General features: G+C 43.9%; 1 protein-coding gene across 1 annotated transcript in view; it reads left to right on the top strand.

Annotated features, from left to right (window-relative positions):
* Nucleotides 1-15,256: 15,256 nt before the first annotated feature.
* LOC310782617 (testis development-related protein) overlaps nt 15,257-17,559 on the top strand; it is a 19,744-nt gene continuing 17,441 nt past the window's right edge. The window contains exon 1 of the mRNA XM_083643301.1: nt 15,257-15,660. Coding sequence (XP_083499427.1) covers nt 15,574-15,660 — 87 coding nt within the window. The 5' untranslated portion in view covers nt 15,257-15,573. The remainder of the gene's footprint in view (nt 15,661-17,559) is intronic.

The raw sequence follows: 17,559 nt of genomic DNA, 5'->3' as shown, positions 1-17,559 counted from the left end.
TCCATATCATACACCCTAAATTGGGCATATTAACAGTGTTTGTGTTGCTTCTCATTTCTGGTTGTTTTCTCATGGCTGAGATATCAGACAGCGGCTGGGAATCAGATCAGCTGCATGTGGGGCTGAATTATGTTTTAATGCTTCTGTCATCCAGTGGCAGCATCCTTCGCACCACAGGTGGATGCAGACAATAGGCCTGCTGAATCCTAATCAACTCATTTGCCTTTTAATTGGCGACCTGCCCCCTACTGCCCCCATCTGACGTCATTGCTTTGTCATGCTTTGATGCTTTGAGGTTATGTGTTTATTTTCCCACAGCACGGCTGGCAGAGGGACAAAGTAGCCTACATTCCTCACAGGTATATTAACTCAACAGCAGCTCCGGTGGCCCTGTGGGGCTAATCCCCCCACAGACACAAATGCACACACAACACACACACACACAACACACGCACACATACACACACGCACACACACAGACAGACACACACAGACACGAACACGCACACAAACACCATGTGACCAGCTTACGCAACCAGGCCTAGGCTTTATATGCTACCTACAGGGATGAGCCTCCCCTCAAGAGACAGCAGAGCAGGGCAGGTGTGTGTGGGTGTAGCCGAGTGAGGGAGCAGGTCTGTGTGTGTCTTCGGACACGGGGGAGAGACTCAGCCTGGTGGAGGAGGCCGAGGCCGGAGAGGAACGTGAATCACTGTACTCTGCCTAGCAGAAGGTCCTGAGGGCTTGGTTGGAGAGCCCTTTTTTTGTTGTGGTCTCGACTTGAAGGACAGAACAACTGCAATGTTTTTCCGCATCCCTCGCCTGACCCCTGGGTACATCAGATACCTCCAGGTGCGTACGATGCTTCCAGGCATGTTTATTCTTTAGATTGATTCATGATTTGGCTTAGGGAACCAGGGACATCTGCTCTTGGCCCAGCAGCAGAGAAAATACCATTAAATGTTTCGGTCTAGGGCCCAGGCACTCCACATCTTCCCATCTGCGCTGCTTTAATGTAAAAAGTTGGGACGGGTATATTTCTGCATTACAGCATCAATCTCAGTGGGTAGATACTCAAGATTAGAAATGGAAGCAACTAATGCCTTGGGTATGCTTTGGATGAAGTAACCCATGAGTTGAACCAGTTCATGTGCATAGCTGAGAAAAGGCCATCATTAGGAGAATTTGGCCATGCCAATTGCTCATCTCAAAGCACTGCCTTCTTGTCCAGCTAAATGCTCATAGACTGACGCCGACCGAACAGAGAGTGTCCATTTGTGTGTGTCATGGCAGGATTAGGATTAGGATCAGGATTACAGCATGTCTTTGAATGGATTTGAATGAGAGAGAAGCCCTAGCTAATGCAGGGTCAGGTAAATGCCCTCTAATTGGATATCCAATGGAATGGCATGAGATCCAATTAAGCTCCCAATCAGCCAGTGAGGTATTTCAGGAGCCTGCAGCTGGATTCATGGCTTCTCTTGAAACGAGAAGGGTCAAACCTTATGATCTGAGTCAAGGTTAGATCAGTCGCACTGCTGCGTGGGGGAGGATGGATGAGAAATGGGTCAGGATTAAAATCGTAGACCTTAGATCAGTATTATGTAATTTGTGTAAAAAACAAAGCTCAAAGTGGAACGGTTTATGAATGAGAAAATAGCACAACAGAAAGAAAATAGACTCATCTGACTTTAGGGGGCGAGTTTTGGATTGGCTCAAAATTCTGAGATGCCCGTTCATCTCCAAAACCCCAGAGGACTGACACACACCATAACTGCATGAGTATGCTGTGTTGTTTGCCTGACCCTAAATTTGAACTTGACAAATTGGAGACCTTAGCGTGATGCTTGCCCTATTGTAGGCTATAAGACCATCGCTGGGATGAGACAGGTGTGTGACCAGGGTCGCCTCTTTAACGACTCCCCCCGTGGCCAGAGCCAGGAGGAACGTGGGCTGACACGCTGGCATCGTCGTCAGTGGTGGAGGTGGAGGTGGTGACCGCTGCTCTCTCTCTTTCAGACTCAGGCCGCCGTGCTTCAGAGCCGCGAGGGCCCCGCCCTGCCGCGCATGGCCCTCCTGATGGGCCTCATGGGGATCGGAGTGTCCGGATACAGCTGCCGCCAGCTCACACTGCACTACAAGCCATCCAGCCACCTCTTTAGATGAGACGGAGGGAGGAGCGCACACACACACACACACACACGCACGTGCACACACACACACCCACACACACACACACACACACACACACGTATACCCACACGCACACTGATTTCTGAACCCTCACCCACACTGTCAGCATCAGACCTGCACTGAAAAGCAACACGGAAAGACCAACAAGACTGATGGAAGCAAATACTATTCCAGGAGTGTGGCCTATGTTTCTGTCAAAAGGCAGATGGGCTACTTTTGGCTCCTCTGCACTGGTGCAGTCAAGAGTATAACTTAGATGATGTTGCACCTCAACCTTAGTCCCTCTGAAGATCCCGTGCCTTATAAGAAGGGCGTTCAGGCAAGTCTCTTCGTGAAGCTGAAGTCCTCAGTCCTCTTCTCTCCTCTGGCATTCGGGCTGGAATTCTGGTAATGCCATGATGTCATGCAGAGCTCACAGGTCCTTCCTCAGTGGGAGGACAGCCAGTGTTCTGAGTGACGTCTTGGCTTTTGTCCTCCGTGTAGATTTCTTGGGTCAGATCACATGAGAAAGAAAAGGAGAGAGGGATCATATCGGTAGCATATCTGCCAGAGAGTCAAGGCATTCAAACCGTTTCAGCCATTTGCTTTGTGATTTCATCCTTGATTCTGGAGTCGATGAGTTTCATGGTTTTCTGATTTCTCCCCCCTGTGTCTTTTGTGACAAAAGGCAGAGATCTACCAGAGGACCAAGTGAAGAATCACTCTCAATGTGTAGGCTATCCCAACTTCTCTGAGAGAATGTGCAGAAAACAAATCATCTTCTTTTGACAGAAACTTCAGAAAATGGTGACCTTTGATGTGTGTGAACACTGCTACTTTGCACTTTGAAGAGGTGTACATCAAATGTACAGAATCATATATTATCTTTTTGATGCTGAATGAGATTAATAGGTGACTACATGGCATGGAGCGCTGCCAGCCTGCGTTGTGAGCTGGACTGGGCGAAGTCTAGCTGGATCAGCACATTGGCACCTCTGCCTTGTTGTCGGGATGAGTAACCAGGACAACCACCCTGGATGCCACCTGGCCCCGCATGTGCCCACAGAACGTGTCAATCCACCTGGATCTCTCCCAGTTGCGCTCCACTGTCAGAGGAAATAGAAGGCAGCAAATGGCTTTTAGATGAATGACCACAAAGGTCTCTTAACATAGCTAGAAATTGATTTAGGCTGTTTATCTACTGTGGGTGATGTATTGTAAGGAGAGAAATAACTTTGACAGCATATGAATGTATCACCGACATCATGCAATGTAAATTAGCAGTTAAACTGTGATTGTGAAGATGTGAGTGACCTAGGCGCCCTGTAGTCATAATCTCCTGGTTCAAGGAAAGAGGGGTTATGACCATACTATGAATTTAGGATTCACAAAAACAAGAGATTAGCATGTGAACAAGTCAATGCAGCCAGTCGTCACAGATCCTATTAGGACACATGTCTTTTTCTGGACCAGATTATACCTATTATATGACAGGGGTCGCTAACCCTGAAATGAGACACTAGTGACAAGATTATTTACTCTGTTTATCTTTGTCAATGGGATACTGAACAAGGGATTTCAAATGGATGTACTATTATGTGCACGATAGAATGGTGATTTTGGATAATATTTCCGAGCTGTATTCCCAGTTTTGATTGTTTAGTGAAATTCTTTGTCTCTCAGATTGATGTTTTGTGTGTGTTAGTGGAAGACATAAAATGTCTCAAATAACACTTTATAAATGTGTAACAAAGCACCTTTGAACATTGCTTTTTATGTTATGGTATAATTAATGTATACACAAATACATTATACATAACCTCAAACCACTGGACAGGTTTGGTATGTGACTCCTTTGAATATCTGAATAGTATCAGGACCAGAATAATAATGCAGAAGTACCTTTTTCACACACTAGATGTCAGCATAGATTTTCAGCCATTACCAGAGGATGAGGCGATGGCATTTTGAGTGTCCACTAACCGAGGGTGCACATGAACATATTTGTGTCTGTGTTTTTGTAAGCGGGCAAGTTGAAATGACCTGACTGACCTCTATACAAGCATAACCAGCAAAAAGATTTAAAGGCACAACTGCCTGCTGAAGAAAAGTTAGTCACATCCACAGTTGCTAGTTAGCAGCTAGCAATTCACGGTCAAGGCTTAGACACAGAGTTCTGACCCAGTTACAGATCTAAGCTGCTTTGTGAACCAGCCCACAATCTACCATAGGAGCCAGTCAGGGCTTCAGCAGCTTAACGCTTCACAGAGAAAATATCTGGAAATAAACTGGGGCGTTGTAGCAGTTAAACAATTACAAAGAGAAAGCACACACACGCACGCACTCACACACGCACGCACACGCACACACACACACACACACACACACGCGCGCGCGCACGCATACACACACACACACACAAACACAAACACACACCAACTTGTCTGAGGCCTTTTATGGAGAGACACACACCTGCTCGTCTGGGCTTTTTATCAGGTTCTTAGCAGCCTGGTAGCAGCCTGGGGGGGGGGGGAGAGAAGTCAGGGAGAGAGAGACAGGCATAGTCCTCAAGTTCACACACACACACACACACACACACACACACACACACACACACACACACACACACACACACACACACAACACACACACACATACACACACACACACAGTGGTCCATTGTGTGTCTGTTTCAGTGCCCGCTCCTCAGGAGGCTCCTGTTACGATCTCCTACAGCCAGTAACAAAGAGCTGAATGTCTTTGCTACCACAGAGATGGATGAGGGGTGAGGGACGTTATGCCCAAGGTCTTTTAAGCATTTTCTTAGTGTGTGTGTGTGTGTGTGTGTGTGTGTGTGTATGTGTGTGTGTGTGTGTGTGTGTGTGTGTGTGCGTGCGTGCGTGCGTGCGTGCGCGCGCGCGTGTGCTTGTGTGTATCCCCAAAGGAATTGTGAGTGTTATATCTCCTTGCTGAGCAGTTCTAATCTTACAATACTCACCATACCTGTGCCAAGTGAGAGCAGATACCAGGCTATGCTGATACATTTGAATGGGCCTCATGTATGCGACGGCGGCATGTTGGCTCAATGGTTAGCACTGTCGCCTCACAGCAAGAAGGTCATGAGTGTGAACCTCAAGCCATCCCAGGTCCTTTCTGTGTGGAGTATGCATGTTCTCCGCGTGCTCGCGTGGGTTTCCTCCCACCATCAAAGACGTGAAAACATTGTCCCAAAAGTGTAGTTGTGGCTCTATGCTCCACTTAGGAGTCTACAGGGAATAATAATAATACATGGGAGGCGAATAGGGTGAGAACATTGAAATACAGGTGCATACACATTGAAAATGTTCACACCCCTGCTCTTATGACATCACTGATGATGTCACAACTTCGCATCACTGATGAAATCACCATTGCTCAAGATCTCTATTTTCTACTTTCCTGTAACTTTAACATCACAAAACTACCTATAAAGTTGTCTAAGTTTTACCAACAGGCCCTCCTAGCATGGAAATTATGTTATGTACATAACTTCTCCCCACACAAAACCATCATATGGAATAATGGAGACATTCTTGTGAGGAAAAAATCAATCTTTAAGCAAAGCTGGATTGATAAAGATATTATTTTTGTAAGTGATCTTTTTGATGCAAACGGTTTATTATTTAGCTATGAGCATTTCCTTTCTGTTTCCTTTCCTTCCTTTCCTTTCACCACATAGATTCTGTATCAATAATAAGATTAAAGAAGTACACATCAAAATTTTGCACAGTATGTATCCAACAAACCTGTATTTTTCAAAATTTTTAGAAGTAGATAACAAATGTAATTTTTGCAGTGTTGACCCTGAAACTTTTGTTCATTTATTTTACCATTGTTTGCACTCACTTGCGTTCTGGACTCAAATGCAGGATTACATTCTAAGCAAAACTAAATATAACATCAGGATTGAATGTATACATGTCATTACCTACTGATCATGAGAATAGTGTAATTGAATTCATTGTTAACCTGTGGATTTTATATGGTAAATTTCATATACATAAGGCCAGAGTGCTAAAATCTTCCCCCAATTTCATAAGGTTTCTTTGTGAGTTTAATGATTACATTAGGACTCTTAAACGTATAGATGGTAATAAGAGTAATAAAACTGTCAAATTATATTGTGAACTATTTAAAGAGGAATAATTTGTTTTTGTTTTCACTTTTGTCATTGCTACTTGATTCTTGACTGTAATTTGTACCATCATACTTGTCAATCTTAATTTATTTTCTGTTATGAGCACATGTCTGTTCCAATATTCAATGTTCTCTTGTCTGTTTGAATAAAAAATAAAATAAAAAATAAAATCACCATTGCTCAAGTGACATCACTGATGACATCACTTCCAGTTGAGTGACATCACTTCCGGCACAAAATGACACAGCTCTGCAGAATGTTTGACGCTGCGCCTGTGTTCGACTGCGATAGTCGCCCCCGGGTCCTTCAGTTCAGAAGCATCACTCAGTCAACTGTCAACAAAAATATGTGAGGAACCAGGATATCTGCTTGGTTACGGCAATAAATCACAAGAAGCTATATCAAAAGGCTGTCCGAATAGAATTTGACATAGAGCATCTGGGATCAATACAGTATCACATAAAAGGTATATAAATTTACAGTTATGCAGTTAAAGTTTATTTTGTACAAATGCAGTACAGACCATGAGAAACCGGCAGCGGCGGACTGATCTGTAAGCCCTGGGATATTGAAGATTTATTTTGAATCCACCCATGTGATTTTAAATATGCGCTTTGGCTTGTGTTTACTGTATCTTTTTTATCATGGTTGTCATGGATTCATGGTTGTCATGATGCGTTCTTCTTGGCAAACTGGAAAAGTGATTTATAATTTTATAATCCGCGTCTACATAAGTAATAAAATCACATATCAAGCTAAGATCCATGATGGTTGTTTGCTTCTGGCAAGACAACACACAATACAAGTCTCCAATTCTCGCACGCATCCCCATCTCTCTCTTTCTCTCTCACACACACACACACACACACACACACACACACACACACACACACACACACACACACACACACACACACACACACACACACACACAGAGACACACACACACACACACACACACACACACACACACACACACACACACACACACAGTGTTGATGTTGGTGTGATACAGCACCGATCCTTTTTTTAGCCCGGTGCATTTGTCTGTGTGGATGGAATGCTGAACACACTGCAGGAACTCATCAAGAGGTCGACTACATCAGCGCCACGTACCACCACCTGGACTGCTTCTGCCTGCTGCTGGCCACTGGCGTTCTGACCCATGACATGGCTTCTCACCTGCTGGAGGTGGTACTGAGGTTTAGGCGCGATGTAGCCTTCGTCCAGCTGCTCCTAGACCACGGCGCCGACACAGTGAGTGTCGGCGCTGGCTGCCCAGCGGATCCCCAAGCTGTCAGTCTCTTTCTGGAGGCCAAGAGATGTCCTCGCAGTCGATCCCACGTGTGTCGGATCCGGATCCGCCAAGCACTGGGCACACATCACTTGAACCAAGTCCACTCCCTACCACTAACACAACTGATGAAGGACTTCATGCTCCACCAAAACTGACTTGTAGGACTGTCAGTTCATATATTTTCATCATTTCCTAGATGTAGTTCCTCAGTGACTGTTTCAAACAAATCCAGAACCAGAGATTAAATACCATCAGCATACACCGCATGTAGCCAATCCTCCTACTATAATCGGAGAGCTGTGTGTCCATGTGTGCTTGGTTCATCGTCTCCAGACAGAGTCCACACCACACCCTAGAATTGAGTGTGTGTAGCACGCAAAAAATTCTAATTATCTTAATATGATGTGAAGTTCAGTTAGCTTTGCACAGAAACAGCTGGTAGAAATAAAGGCTACTTTTTACTTTTATACTTGATTACATTTCAGAGCCTGTAATCTTTTGTTTGTTTGTTTGTTTTAATTGAGTAAACACGTTTAATCAGAACTTCTAGGCTACCAGTATTTTTTTTTTTTTTTTTTTACACAAGTGTACTTCTACTTAAGAATGTGTGTACTTTTCCGATCTCTGGCCCTCAGTCAGTGACGCAGCACATTCTTCCCTCTTAAACAGTTGTTCTTCAACAGGAAGGACTTAGCCTTGTTTTAAATGTGTGCTCTGAGCTCATTATGTAAAACCTGTCTCGTGTGCAGGGGCCATTATTTTCCAAACCCCTTCCATGCTACATGTACATGCACGCACGCATGCACGCACGCATGCACGCACGCATGCACGCACGCATGCACACACACACACGCACACACGCACACGCACACACACACACCTTAAAATCAACCAAAGGATTACACAATGATGCTGTGTCCAGGGTGAATTACTTCCGAATAGGGCAACCGTTGATGTGTGATCCTTCCATGAGAGAAAAAATAATAAAAATGGACGCTTATGACCTCACACTAAGAAGGGGGTTTGTATGCCAACACACATCCTTGATCTATTTTGGGCCTGGTGTGCAGAATTGATGAGGTGTGGCCAGTGGCCTACATGGATCTAGTTGAGAATGGAAGTTGTCTCAGTGACAGGTAGCCTATTAAAAGACTTGATAATGCTTATGTAAAATGTCCAGATGTTGCCTGTATAAAACTGAAGTCCGGGTCATTACAATTACCAGCTGAAACGGAATTGTCCAAGAACAGAATATGAGATATACACATCCCATTCACAAATACCTGAGCGACCAATAGGCAATGGAAAAAGTTATGTTTATTTCCAAGCCCAACTGTACGTGAGTGAGACCGCATGTATTTTCCTCTACAGCCAATTGTGCTGAAGCTGCACTGCCTCGGCTGCAAAGTCACAGGTGTGCCAACACTCAGACTACCTGCTCGACAGACTCCAGTCCCCCCCAACCAGATCCTTTCATGTTTTATTTCTCCGACACCTTATCCCGCTCCTTTTTCTATCGCCGACCTTTGACCTCTCCTGGCAAAAGACTTTTAGTCTCGCATTCCGTTTCGCTCCGTCCGCTGGTTAATGAGCCTGCCATTGACAATCCGCTTTCGAACGCACACACTTACAAACACCGCCTCTGTTAGGAACCAGAGACGAGGAGAAAAAGAGAAGTGAAGAGAGACGAGACAGGGAAAGTGAGAGAGAGAGACAGTGTGAAGAGAGTTTAGTAACGTCTTAGAGCAGTTGAACCACTGTGTAGTATTTTTTATATATAATTATAGTGGCAGGTGCTGCAACCTGTAATAACTCATCAAACTGCTGTGCAGACCCATTTATGGATTCAAGGGCCAAATCTCTAATTGCAGTATGATGTCACCTGACTTGTTGAAACACATTTGCCCCACTAATGGTTTACATTGTGATTCATTGGATTTACCGTAAGATACTTCAATTACTCGGAATGTTATTTTTGGATAACTCATTTTGTGGATGTACATTTTTTTTAAGTTCTTAAAAAACAAAACAACAACAACAACAACAACAACAACAAAACGTGAGTGTATATATACTGTACACGTCACACTTAAGTCAAATAAATTCCATAGACCTATTGTAGATTTGAGTTGTCTTCGGAGAGTGTACTGTTCAGTAAAGCACTAAGAAACAACTTAAAGAGTTTGCCTCTGAGTGTATTACCTTAATCTGTGCTCTTGGTTAACAGGACTGGATGTGGTCCTGTGGGCTGGTGCTGCAGAACCCTGTGACCTGACCTGAGAATCTCATCGGATATTGCTGAGTCATGGTTAATCCTACCTGCATCCCTCCGTGACAGTTTAACCCTAACAGACCTGAAGTGGGCTGTAAAAAATATCTGTTATGATTGGTTAGGAAAATTCCAAAAGCAGCTCATTTTCCATCTGCAAGTCCAACTCTTTCAGGTCATAAATCAAAATCTAGATGATATAAACCATGATGAAGTGGATACATTAATCTGATTCGAAAACCCCTTTCCAAGAAACTTTATTAATTGGCTCATTATAAAACAGATAATTGCTGCCTTCAGTTTTGATTGGCTGAGTCATGTTTGGAGCCAAGCCAATGTAAAAATACCCAATAAACACACACCTGCCAGAAGTTGAACAGCCCTCATATAGTGGCACTTACTTAGTGTCACTCAGCAACTTTGTTTTAGGTACTGCTCAAAAACTGTATTGCATGGTGGAAGAACATGAATTAATTATTATTAGTATTACTATTATTATTATAATTTTTTTTTAAATTCTGTTCCCACTTCAACAAGGCAGTGATCCACAGTGATTTCAGAGCTGTACTTCATGTTCTGCCCAGCAATGCCTCTTAACTGTTTTAAAATGATGGTGATGCTCACAGTGGTGTGTCCAGGCCATTTTGACTGGGGTGGCCCAGGTGGGGCACAGACTCAAGCAAGGGTGGCACTGAATGTGGCATTTAGGTAGAATGTAGAAAGGTTATCCATGGCCAAAATGTAGCCTAACTTTGGAGCGTTATTTTGCCTCCTTCCCAACAGAATGACATGGTTGGTAGCAACGGATGCCTTGATCTTCTAGTCCGAGCGGGTTTCGAACCGGCGATCTCACCCAGACCAGGCATCCATCATATCCAGTCGGTGACAGGCCCGCTAGCCAAGCGGACATGTAGGAGCCTTGAAGTGTTTGGTACATACGTCCGGCCTTTCTGGAAGTGCGTCCACACTCGTGCCAGGAGCGAGGCTCAACTGGACTTCCTCAACCGTCCCACTGGAGACACACTGCAGTGACACCGCTTACGCATCACACCCAATGAAGAGCTAGATTAGGCAATCCCACAGGCACACCGCTGCCACCAATGTAGCATCCGAGCAGGGTTTTAAACCGGAGATCTCACGCACACCAGTCATCCACCATATCCAGTCGGCTAAAGGGCTGGGCCCGCTAACCAAGCGCACATGTAGGAGGAGCCTTGATGTGTTTGTTACAGTATCTTCACTCTAGCGTGCTACAGCCTCTGAAAGACAGTAATGTCGGCCACAGATGCATCATGCCAGCGCCCTCTGGATTTTGGGGTGGCCAATTAGATTTAGGGGTAACCAGTGCCACCCCTGGCCATTCCCTAGAAACGCCCCTGGATTATGGCTTATTGCTTAGACAAACTACACACGTGGTGCTGGCCCAGCCCCCTCATAGATCTATGGCAGCTGTAGTGTAGGACGTACATCGCCCCTGCATGGTGTCAGTGGCAGATAGCTGAAGAGTCATGATAATCCCACCTGTGTCCCACCATGGCTGCTTAACCCTGTCTCAGCGATCAACAGCTGATGCAAGGCTGACGTACAAGTGTCCCAGGTCATGCCCCCCCCCCACACACACACACTCACACACACACACACACACACACACACACACACACACACACACACACACACACACACACACACACACACACACACACACACACGACATGTCATGTGATTCCAACAAGGGGGCAAGTTTCTCTGGATCAATATAGTAAATCTCTGCAGAGTAGTCTCTTAAATAGCTACAACTCAATTTTCCTTCATTCCTCAGTAAGAGAGAGATGGAAAAGTGTACAGCTACTGTATGAGAGACAGTGAGGAGAATTATCGATCAGTGTGAAATACAGTACAATGAAGCCCTGATCTCAAGGTTTTTCTTCTTCTTTGTCAAAATATATTTTCCAATCTAACTTTCTATAGAGAGGCAGGACTCCATTCTTTTAAAGGGGAGGGGTGTTTGTGACCAAAGCCAATCACAAAAATGTGCTTCAATAAACAGCGGTGCTTGTACAAATGCAGAGCGAGTAAGAATATGTCTTTGAGGCAGAAATATATAATTTAGTTGTGGGGGACAATTCATATCCTTCTCCTGATATTATGTCCACCACAAACATAGGATTCCAACAAAGTCAGGAGTTTCTGCTTTGTATTTGATTGCGTGGCCACCCAAAGCCAAAGACGATTAAGTGGATTAGGGACATAATATGTGCTCCTGTTAGTTGGCCACCAGGGTATACCAGTGTTTCTCAAAGAGGGGGTCAGGACCCACAGGTGGGCCACAGGAGATTTTATTTGGGTCACCAAATAAATTTGCAGAATTTCTTCCATAGTCTTTTATTTAAAATGTGTATATTGTTTTACTGATGAGAAATAAAAACAATTATAGCCTGTTAACTCCGCCTAAATGCATTGATTTTGTCTCATTTATAAAGTATTGAACATGTGTATAAGTTTTCAATAGGCCTAAGTAACACATGCATACAACAAAGTTGTGATTTATCAAACGTATATCGCTCCGAAATGGCTGGTTTAAGATCATATAAGGTGATGCAGAAATGGCAATAAAAATGGTAAGGAACGTTCATTTATGCACAGTTTCGCTCAGAATTTATACACAAGACCTATAATGAATTGGGTCGCGATGGTTAACTTTGTCATTATTAAAAAGTGGGTCCCCAGAAAACAAAAAGGTTTTGGAAACACTGACCTACACTGTAAATAACCACTCTGGAGATACTATGGGAATGCAACTCCTGGAGAGGGCCTCAGATGGAGGGATGACCGAGTGATGACCTGCGGTGTCACAGGTCACTGACCGGACTATTGATAGGTGACTTCCACTGATGGACACATCCTAACAGCCAGCCACAGCTCAGCAGGAATGGCTTGTCTCAGCTGGCACTCATCTCAATACAACACAGTCTCACAGACAATTGTAAAATAGCAACGTTTTGGACCAACCTTGCTATGTTACATGAGGACTGACACCAACCCATATAGAAAAGCATGTATCCAAACAAACACGAGAGCCACAACACTAACTTGAAGCAGATTACATTGTGAGACTACATTGTGAGTTGTAGAGCATGTGTGGATTGGAGACAGCTTTATTTGTATGGGTGCCAATAGCTCTAATAACAGCATCACACATCTGATGTTCCTACACTGCAGAACATCTTGAACAAGGTCTGTCTCAAACCAAATGCCTGCCTGGGCCGATTTAGGACAAGGTGTAAATTCTACAAGACAAACAGTCAGAGACTCAGGCTTTATCTGATGTCCTGGTTTTTATCTACACAGAGACTGTCTTCGGAGCTCTCACGCATCCAACAGTCCACATTCCCAACTGACTCAGTTTACTGCTGACATGGAAACGTAGGAATTCACCTAAGTAGACCTTTGAATCAGGTGAGTGGTGTTACCACCGCAAACCGTGGCTATTCTAAGAGGTCAGCCAGCCCACTAGCACCATTATTTGTTTGCCTGGCGTCAGAGGTCTTTGAGAGAGAGAGAGAGAGAGAGAGAAAGAAAGAGAGAGAGAGAGAAAGAGAGAGAGAGAGAGAGAGAGAGAGAGGGGGGGGGGGGGGGGGGGGGGGCGGCAGAGAAGGAGAAATTGACCAAACCTTATTTCTGACCTCTGGTTTGACACAAGACTAACAGCAGCATTAGTGCCAGTTCCATGCCTATTTACAACACGCAACCGCAAACCTTACAGAAATATTATCGTTTGTCTATTCACTAAAATTGGCACATAATGTTATGTACTTTACTGAGATATTATCTTTACAGTCCATTTTATCTCCAAGTCAGTCCATCATCCTCCAAACAGGAAAAGCACTGAGGGCGAAATAATTCCTAACCACAAGATTTTTTTAAATAATACAAACACAGTCTCATTTCATAACCTATTGGACTAAAACTACTTATTTATGACCACTTTTTCTCCTAAAGGCCCCATCTATCTGCCTCTGTAACACTGCTGGCTTTGTTTGTTTTTAAGTTGATTTATTGGGTTGGATCCCCCCCCCCCCCTCTGAAATATATTGTAGCCTACTGTATTGTTTGACCTGCCAGGATGTGAGGATGTGACTGCTATATTTATTTTGAGTCCGCAAAAGATTTGTAAATAATGTTTGTAAATTCTGGGGTAAAAGAAATACAGTGGGCCTAGTCTCGGCTCCCAGACGTTAGACTGAGGGCTGAGTCTACAGTGGGCCTAATAAAAAAATCTTTGTGATGATTGCTTATGAAAATTCCTAATAATTGTTTTCCACCTACTGTACATACAAGTCAAACCTTTCAAGGTCATAAGTGAATATACCAAAACCTTACATGGATTGTCAGTAGTAATAGAGTAATAGAGATATTGACTCTGAGGAAGACAGACTTGTCTGTCGAAACGTCAGTCAGCCCCTTCTATTAAAACGTGCAGACGGAAAAGAGTGCTCCGGTGTCTTTACTTCGGGTAGTCTGTGTGAAGTGCCCAGGTAAAATATTAATTTCTTACATGGATTGTGTCTGTCTAGCGTGGGTGTACCACACATGTGTACCATGTGAAGTACAGCCTACATCGTGTGATCTCACACTTTAAATGATTATTCTATGGTCACATGAATATTGTCAGGGCATAATCCTTGTTGGTTGCTTGTAATTTAGATGATACAGGAATTTAAGCAAGTTCTACTGCTGCAATTCTTATATAATATACCGATATGCCACTTTGCATGTGTCAGCTGAATGCCTGAACATACTAAATAAAGTATAGGCCTGATTCTAAATCAGCATCTCTTTTCTGAGAAGGTTTAATAATCAAACAAACTATGATAAAATAATGCAGGCTCAGGTCTCACAGACATGCAACTGTAGGATAACTAGATTGTATAGCTCCCAATGGTATTTTAAAGTTGGTGTGATAACAGTGAAAAGAGTGAAGAATAATACTCATTGTTCTGACTAACCCATGACTAGTGGGACCAAATAGACTTGAACCACTAAACCCATGGGACCATATGGGACAGCTGAGTGACCATACCTGTCTTTTGTCTGAAATTAGGCTGTTTTGTAGGCTACATGCTACAGCTAATATTGGCCTATGACAAAAAAGTAACATTATTATGCATGAACGCAACGCATTGACTATGAAAAGTAGCCTGAAGCGTGGCCCCTGCCCCTTTCATGGCAGTCTATACTTCCATGGCAACTTGGAGAAACAACAAGAGGAGAGAAGGGGGGATGTGGGAGGAGCGACGGCCCGCGGCTAGAGGTCCAGGTGGTCGAGGCTGCTGCGTAAAAACGCACCAAAAAACAAAAAACCAATAGTAGGCGTCATTTCAAAGAAGTCGAGCCTTGCAGCTCCTGGCACACATTTCGATGAATGAGCCGTTTTCATAGAAAGACTTCCGGATTCGTTGCAAAAAGATAATTAAGCAAAACAGCGGAACGAGCGGAACGCGCTGTGGCGGCGGTCTGCGATCTCTCCAGAAAACGGGAAAAACGGGACCGGGACACCTCGCCTCGGGATCCGCTTGTGAGCTGTAGAGTTTGAGCCCAGAGCAGGCGCAACTTCTCCCGACAACAACACGGGCTTGTTTCAGCGACAAGCGGGGAGATATGTTCAAGAAAAGCAAGAGCAAAGTGCTGGTGGATTATGCGTCAGAGGAAGACGACATGTCCTGGCACTATCATCACTCCTATAAGGTAATATAATGAGACAGACATGACACACGGCAACACAAACAACATCCAAAACAGGTCCATATCTCTAGCAGTCATTCAGTTTCATATTCGGCTTATATGGTTGTTATTACCTACTAAAAATAGTCCTATGGGAAAACTGCCAGTGGGAGACGAGTAAATTCCACTTGTTCCCAGTACTGTTTCACTTTTTTTCTTTTTTCTTTTCTCCTTAGAAACAAGTGCAGTGTCCATAGACCTCGAAACCAGGTTGGCTGATAAGGCAGTTCACTTTACTATAGCAACAACCTGCTGGAAATAAGACTGTGGATTTGTATAAAGTGGAATTAGGCTATAGGCCCAGTGACAGACTTTTTCTACTTAAGAAAAATAACATTTTAAGACAATACAAGACTACAATGTTTTCTAAGGAGGAATCTTTTGCAGTGTATTATGCAGGATAAATGTTGTGCAGAGGTTGATAGGCCTATAATGACTATGTAATAATGCCTTCTTTCATTCATTTCTATGAAATTATTATTTATTATTATGTATTGTGTGTGCCTATGGCCTATGCCCCTAAACAGTGACCAAGTTTAGGCTTAGGTTTAGTTTTATGAAGAATATGTTACAAATGTGTGACTCAAGATGCTGTCATCATGGTTGTACAGGAGGAGGGGGAGGGGGAGGAGGGGAGGACAAGTGTGTAAGTCAGATGTCATGTCAGCTGCTGGAGAAAATGCACTGAGAGGTCATAGGGGAAACAGTAATCCTCCTAACACACATTTTGGAAAGTGAACCTAACTGGAGAAACGACAGAACAACTATACGGCCCTACAGTATATTGTAGAAATAGTGTTGTGATACGCATATAAGTTCCTACAGGAATATTATAGTGTTTTTTGTTTTTTACAGTGGCTGTGGAAGAATCTGCACTCAAATATCCTTACAAAATCCATTAGTTTCTTCCTATCTTTTAAAGGTTATGGTTGAGGTTGACCTGGCACTTGTCTGTCCCAAGTGAATGGCTCATGTTTGTCTCTTTGTTGTGCTTATGCAGTATAGAAGCTGCAGTCTTTACTCTCAGTCATTTGGGAAAAGGAATTTGTCTTCTAGCATGTTATGGCGACACAAGGGGGGAGAGATAAGCAGATTGCCTTTCTGACAAGACCCCCCCCCCCCTTCATCCACATACGCACACACACACACACACACAGACACACAGACACACACACACACACACACACACACACACACACACACACACACACACACACACACACACACACACACACACACTTGTCCCAGGTGAGTATAGCAGCAGTGTGTGAGGTCCAAGAGTCGGCGTATCAGCACTTGCTTACAAGCAGCTGGGTTCCATCGGTGTTGGGGGGCGGATAGGGGACAGTCCATGATAAGAGTGCACCCATGCACGCGCGCGCACGCACGCACGCACATACATGCACATGCACACACGCACGCACGCGCGCACGCACGCACGCACACACACACACACACACACACACACACACACACACACACACACACACACACACACACACACACACACACACACACACACACACACAGAAATGTCTTGAGAGTGACATTTCCAGTCAGCTGCAGCAAAAAAGTGCAACTACCTTGGGATCTACTTTCCAATGTAGGATGCAGTTCTGGTTACTTACCAATAAGTGTAACTGTTGATCTTCTTCCCAGGTCCTCACATTAATTTGTCTTATCAATGTAACAAAGTATGACTTCCAAAACCCACAATGTCTGGAATGGATCATGTAGTAGCCTATATGATGAATTTAGATGAGACATGCTGGATATTTTCTCCTATATTTCTTAACATAATTTAGAGTAACTGTGCAACATAGTTTTACACAGATAACTAACTAACTAACTAACTAAATAAAT

Source organism: Poromitra crassiceps, assembly GCF_964638095.1.
Source record: "Poromitra crassiceps genome assembly, chromosome: 9".
Lineage (NCBI taxonomy): Eukaryota > Metazoa > Chordata > Actinopteri > Beryciformes > Melamphaidae > Poromitra > Poromitra crassiceps.
Note: the sequence above shows the minus strand (reverse complement) of the source record. Positions and strands in the feature narration are given on the sequence as shown.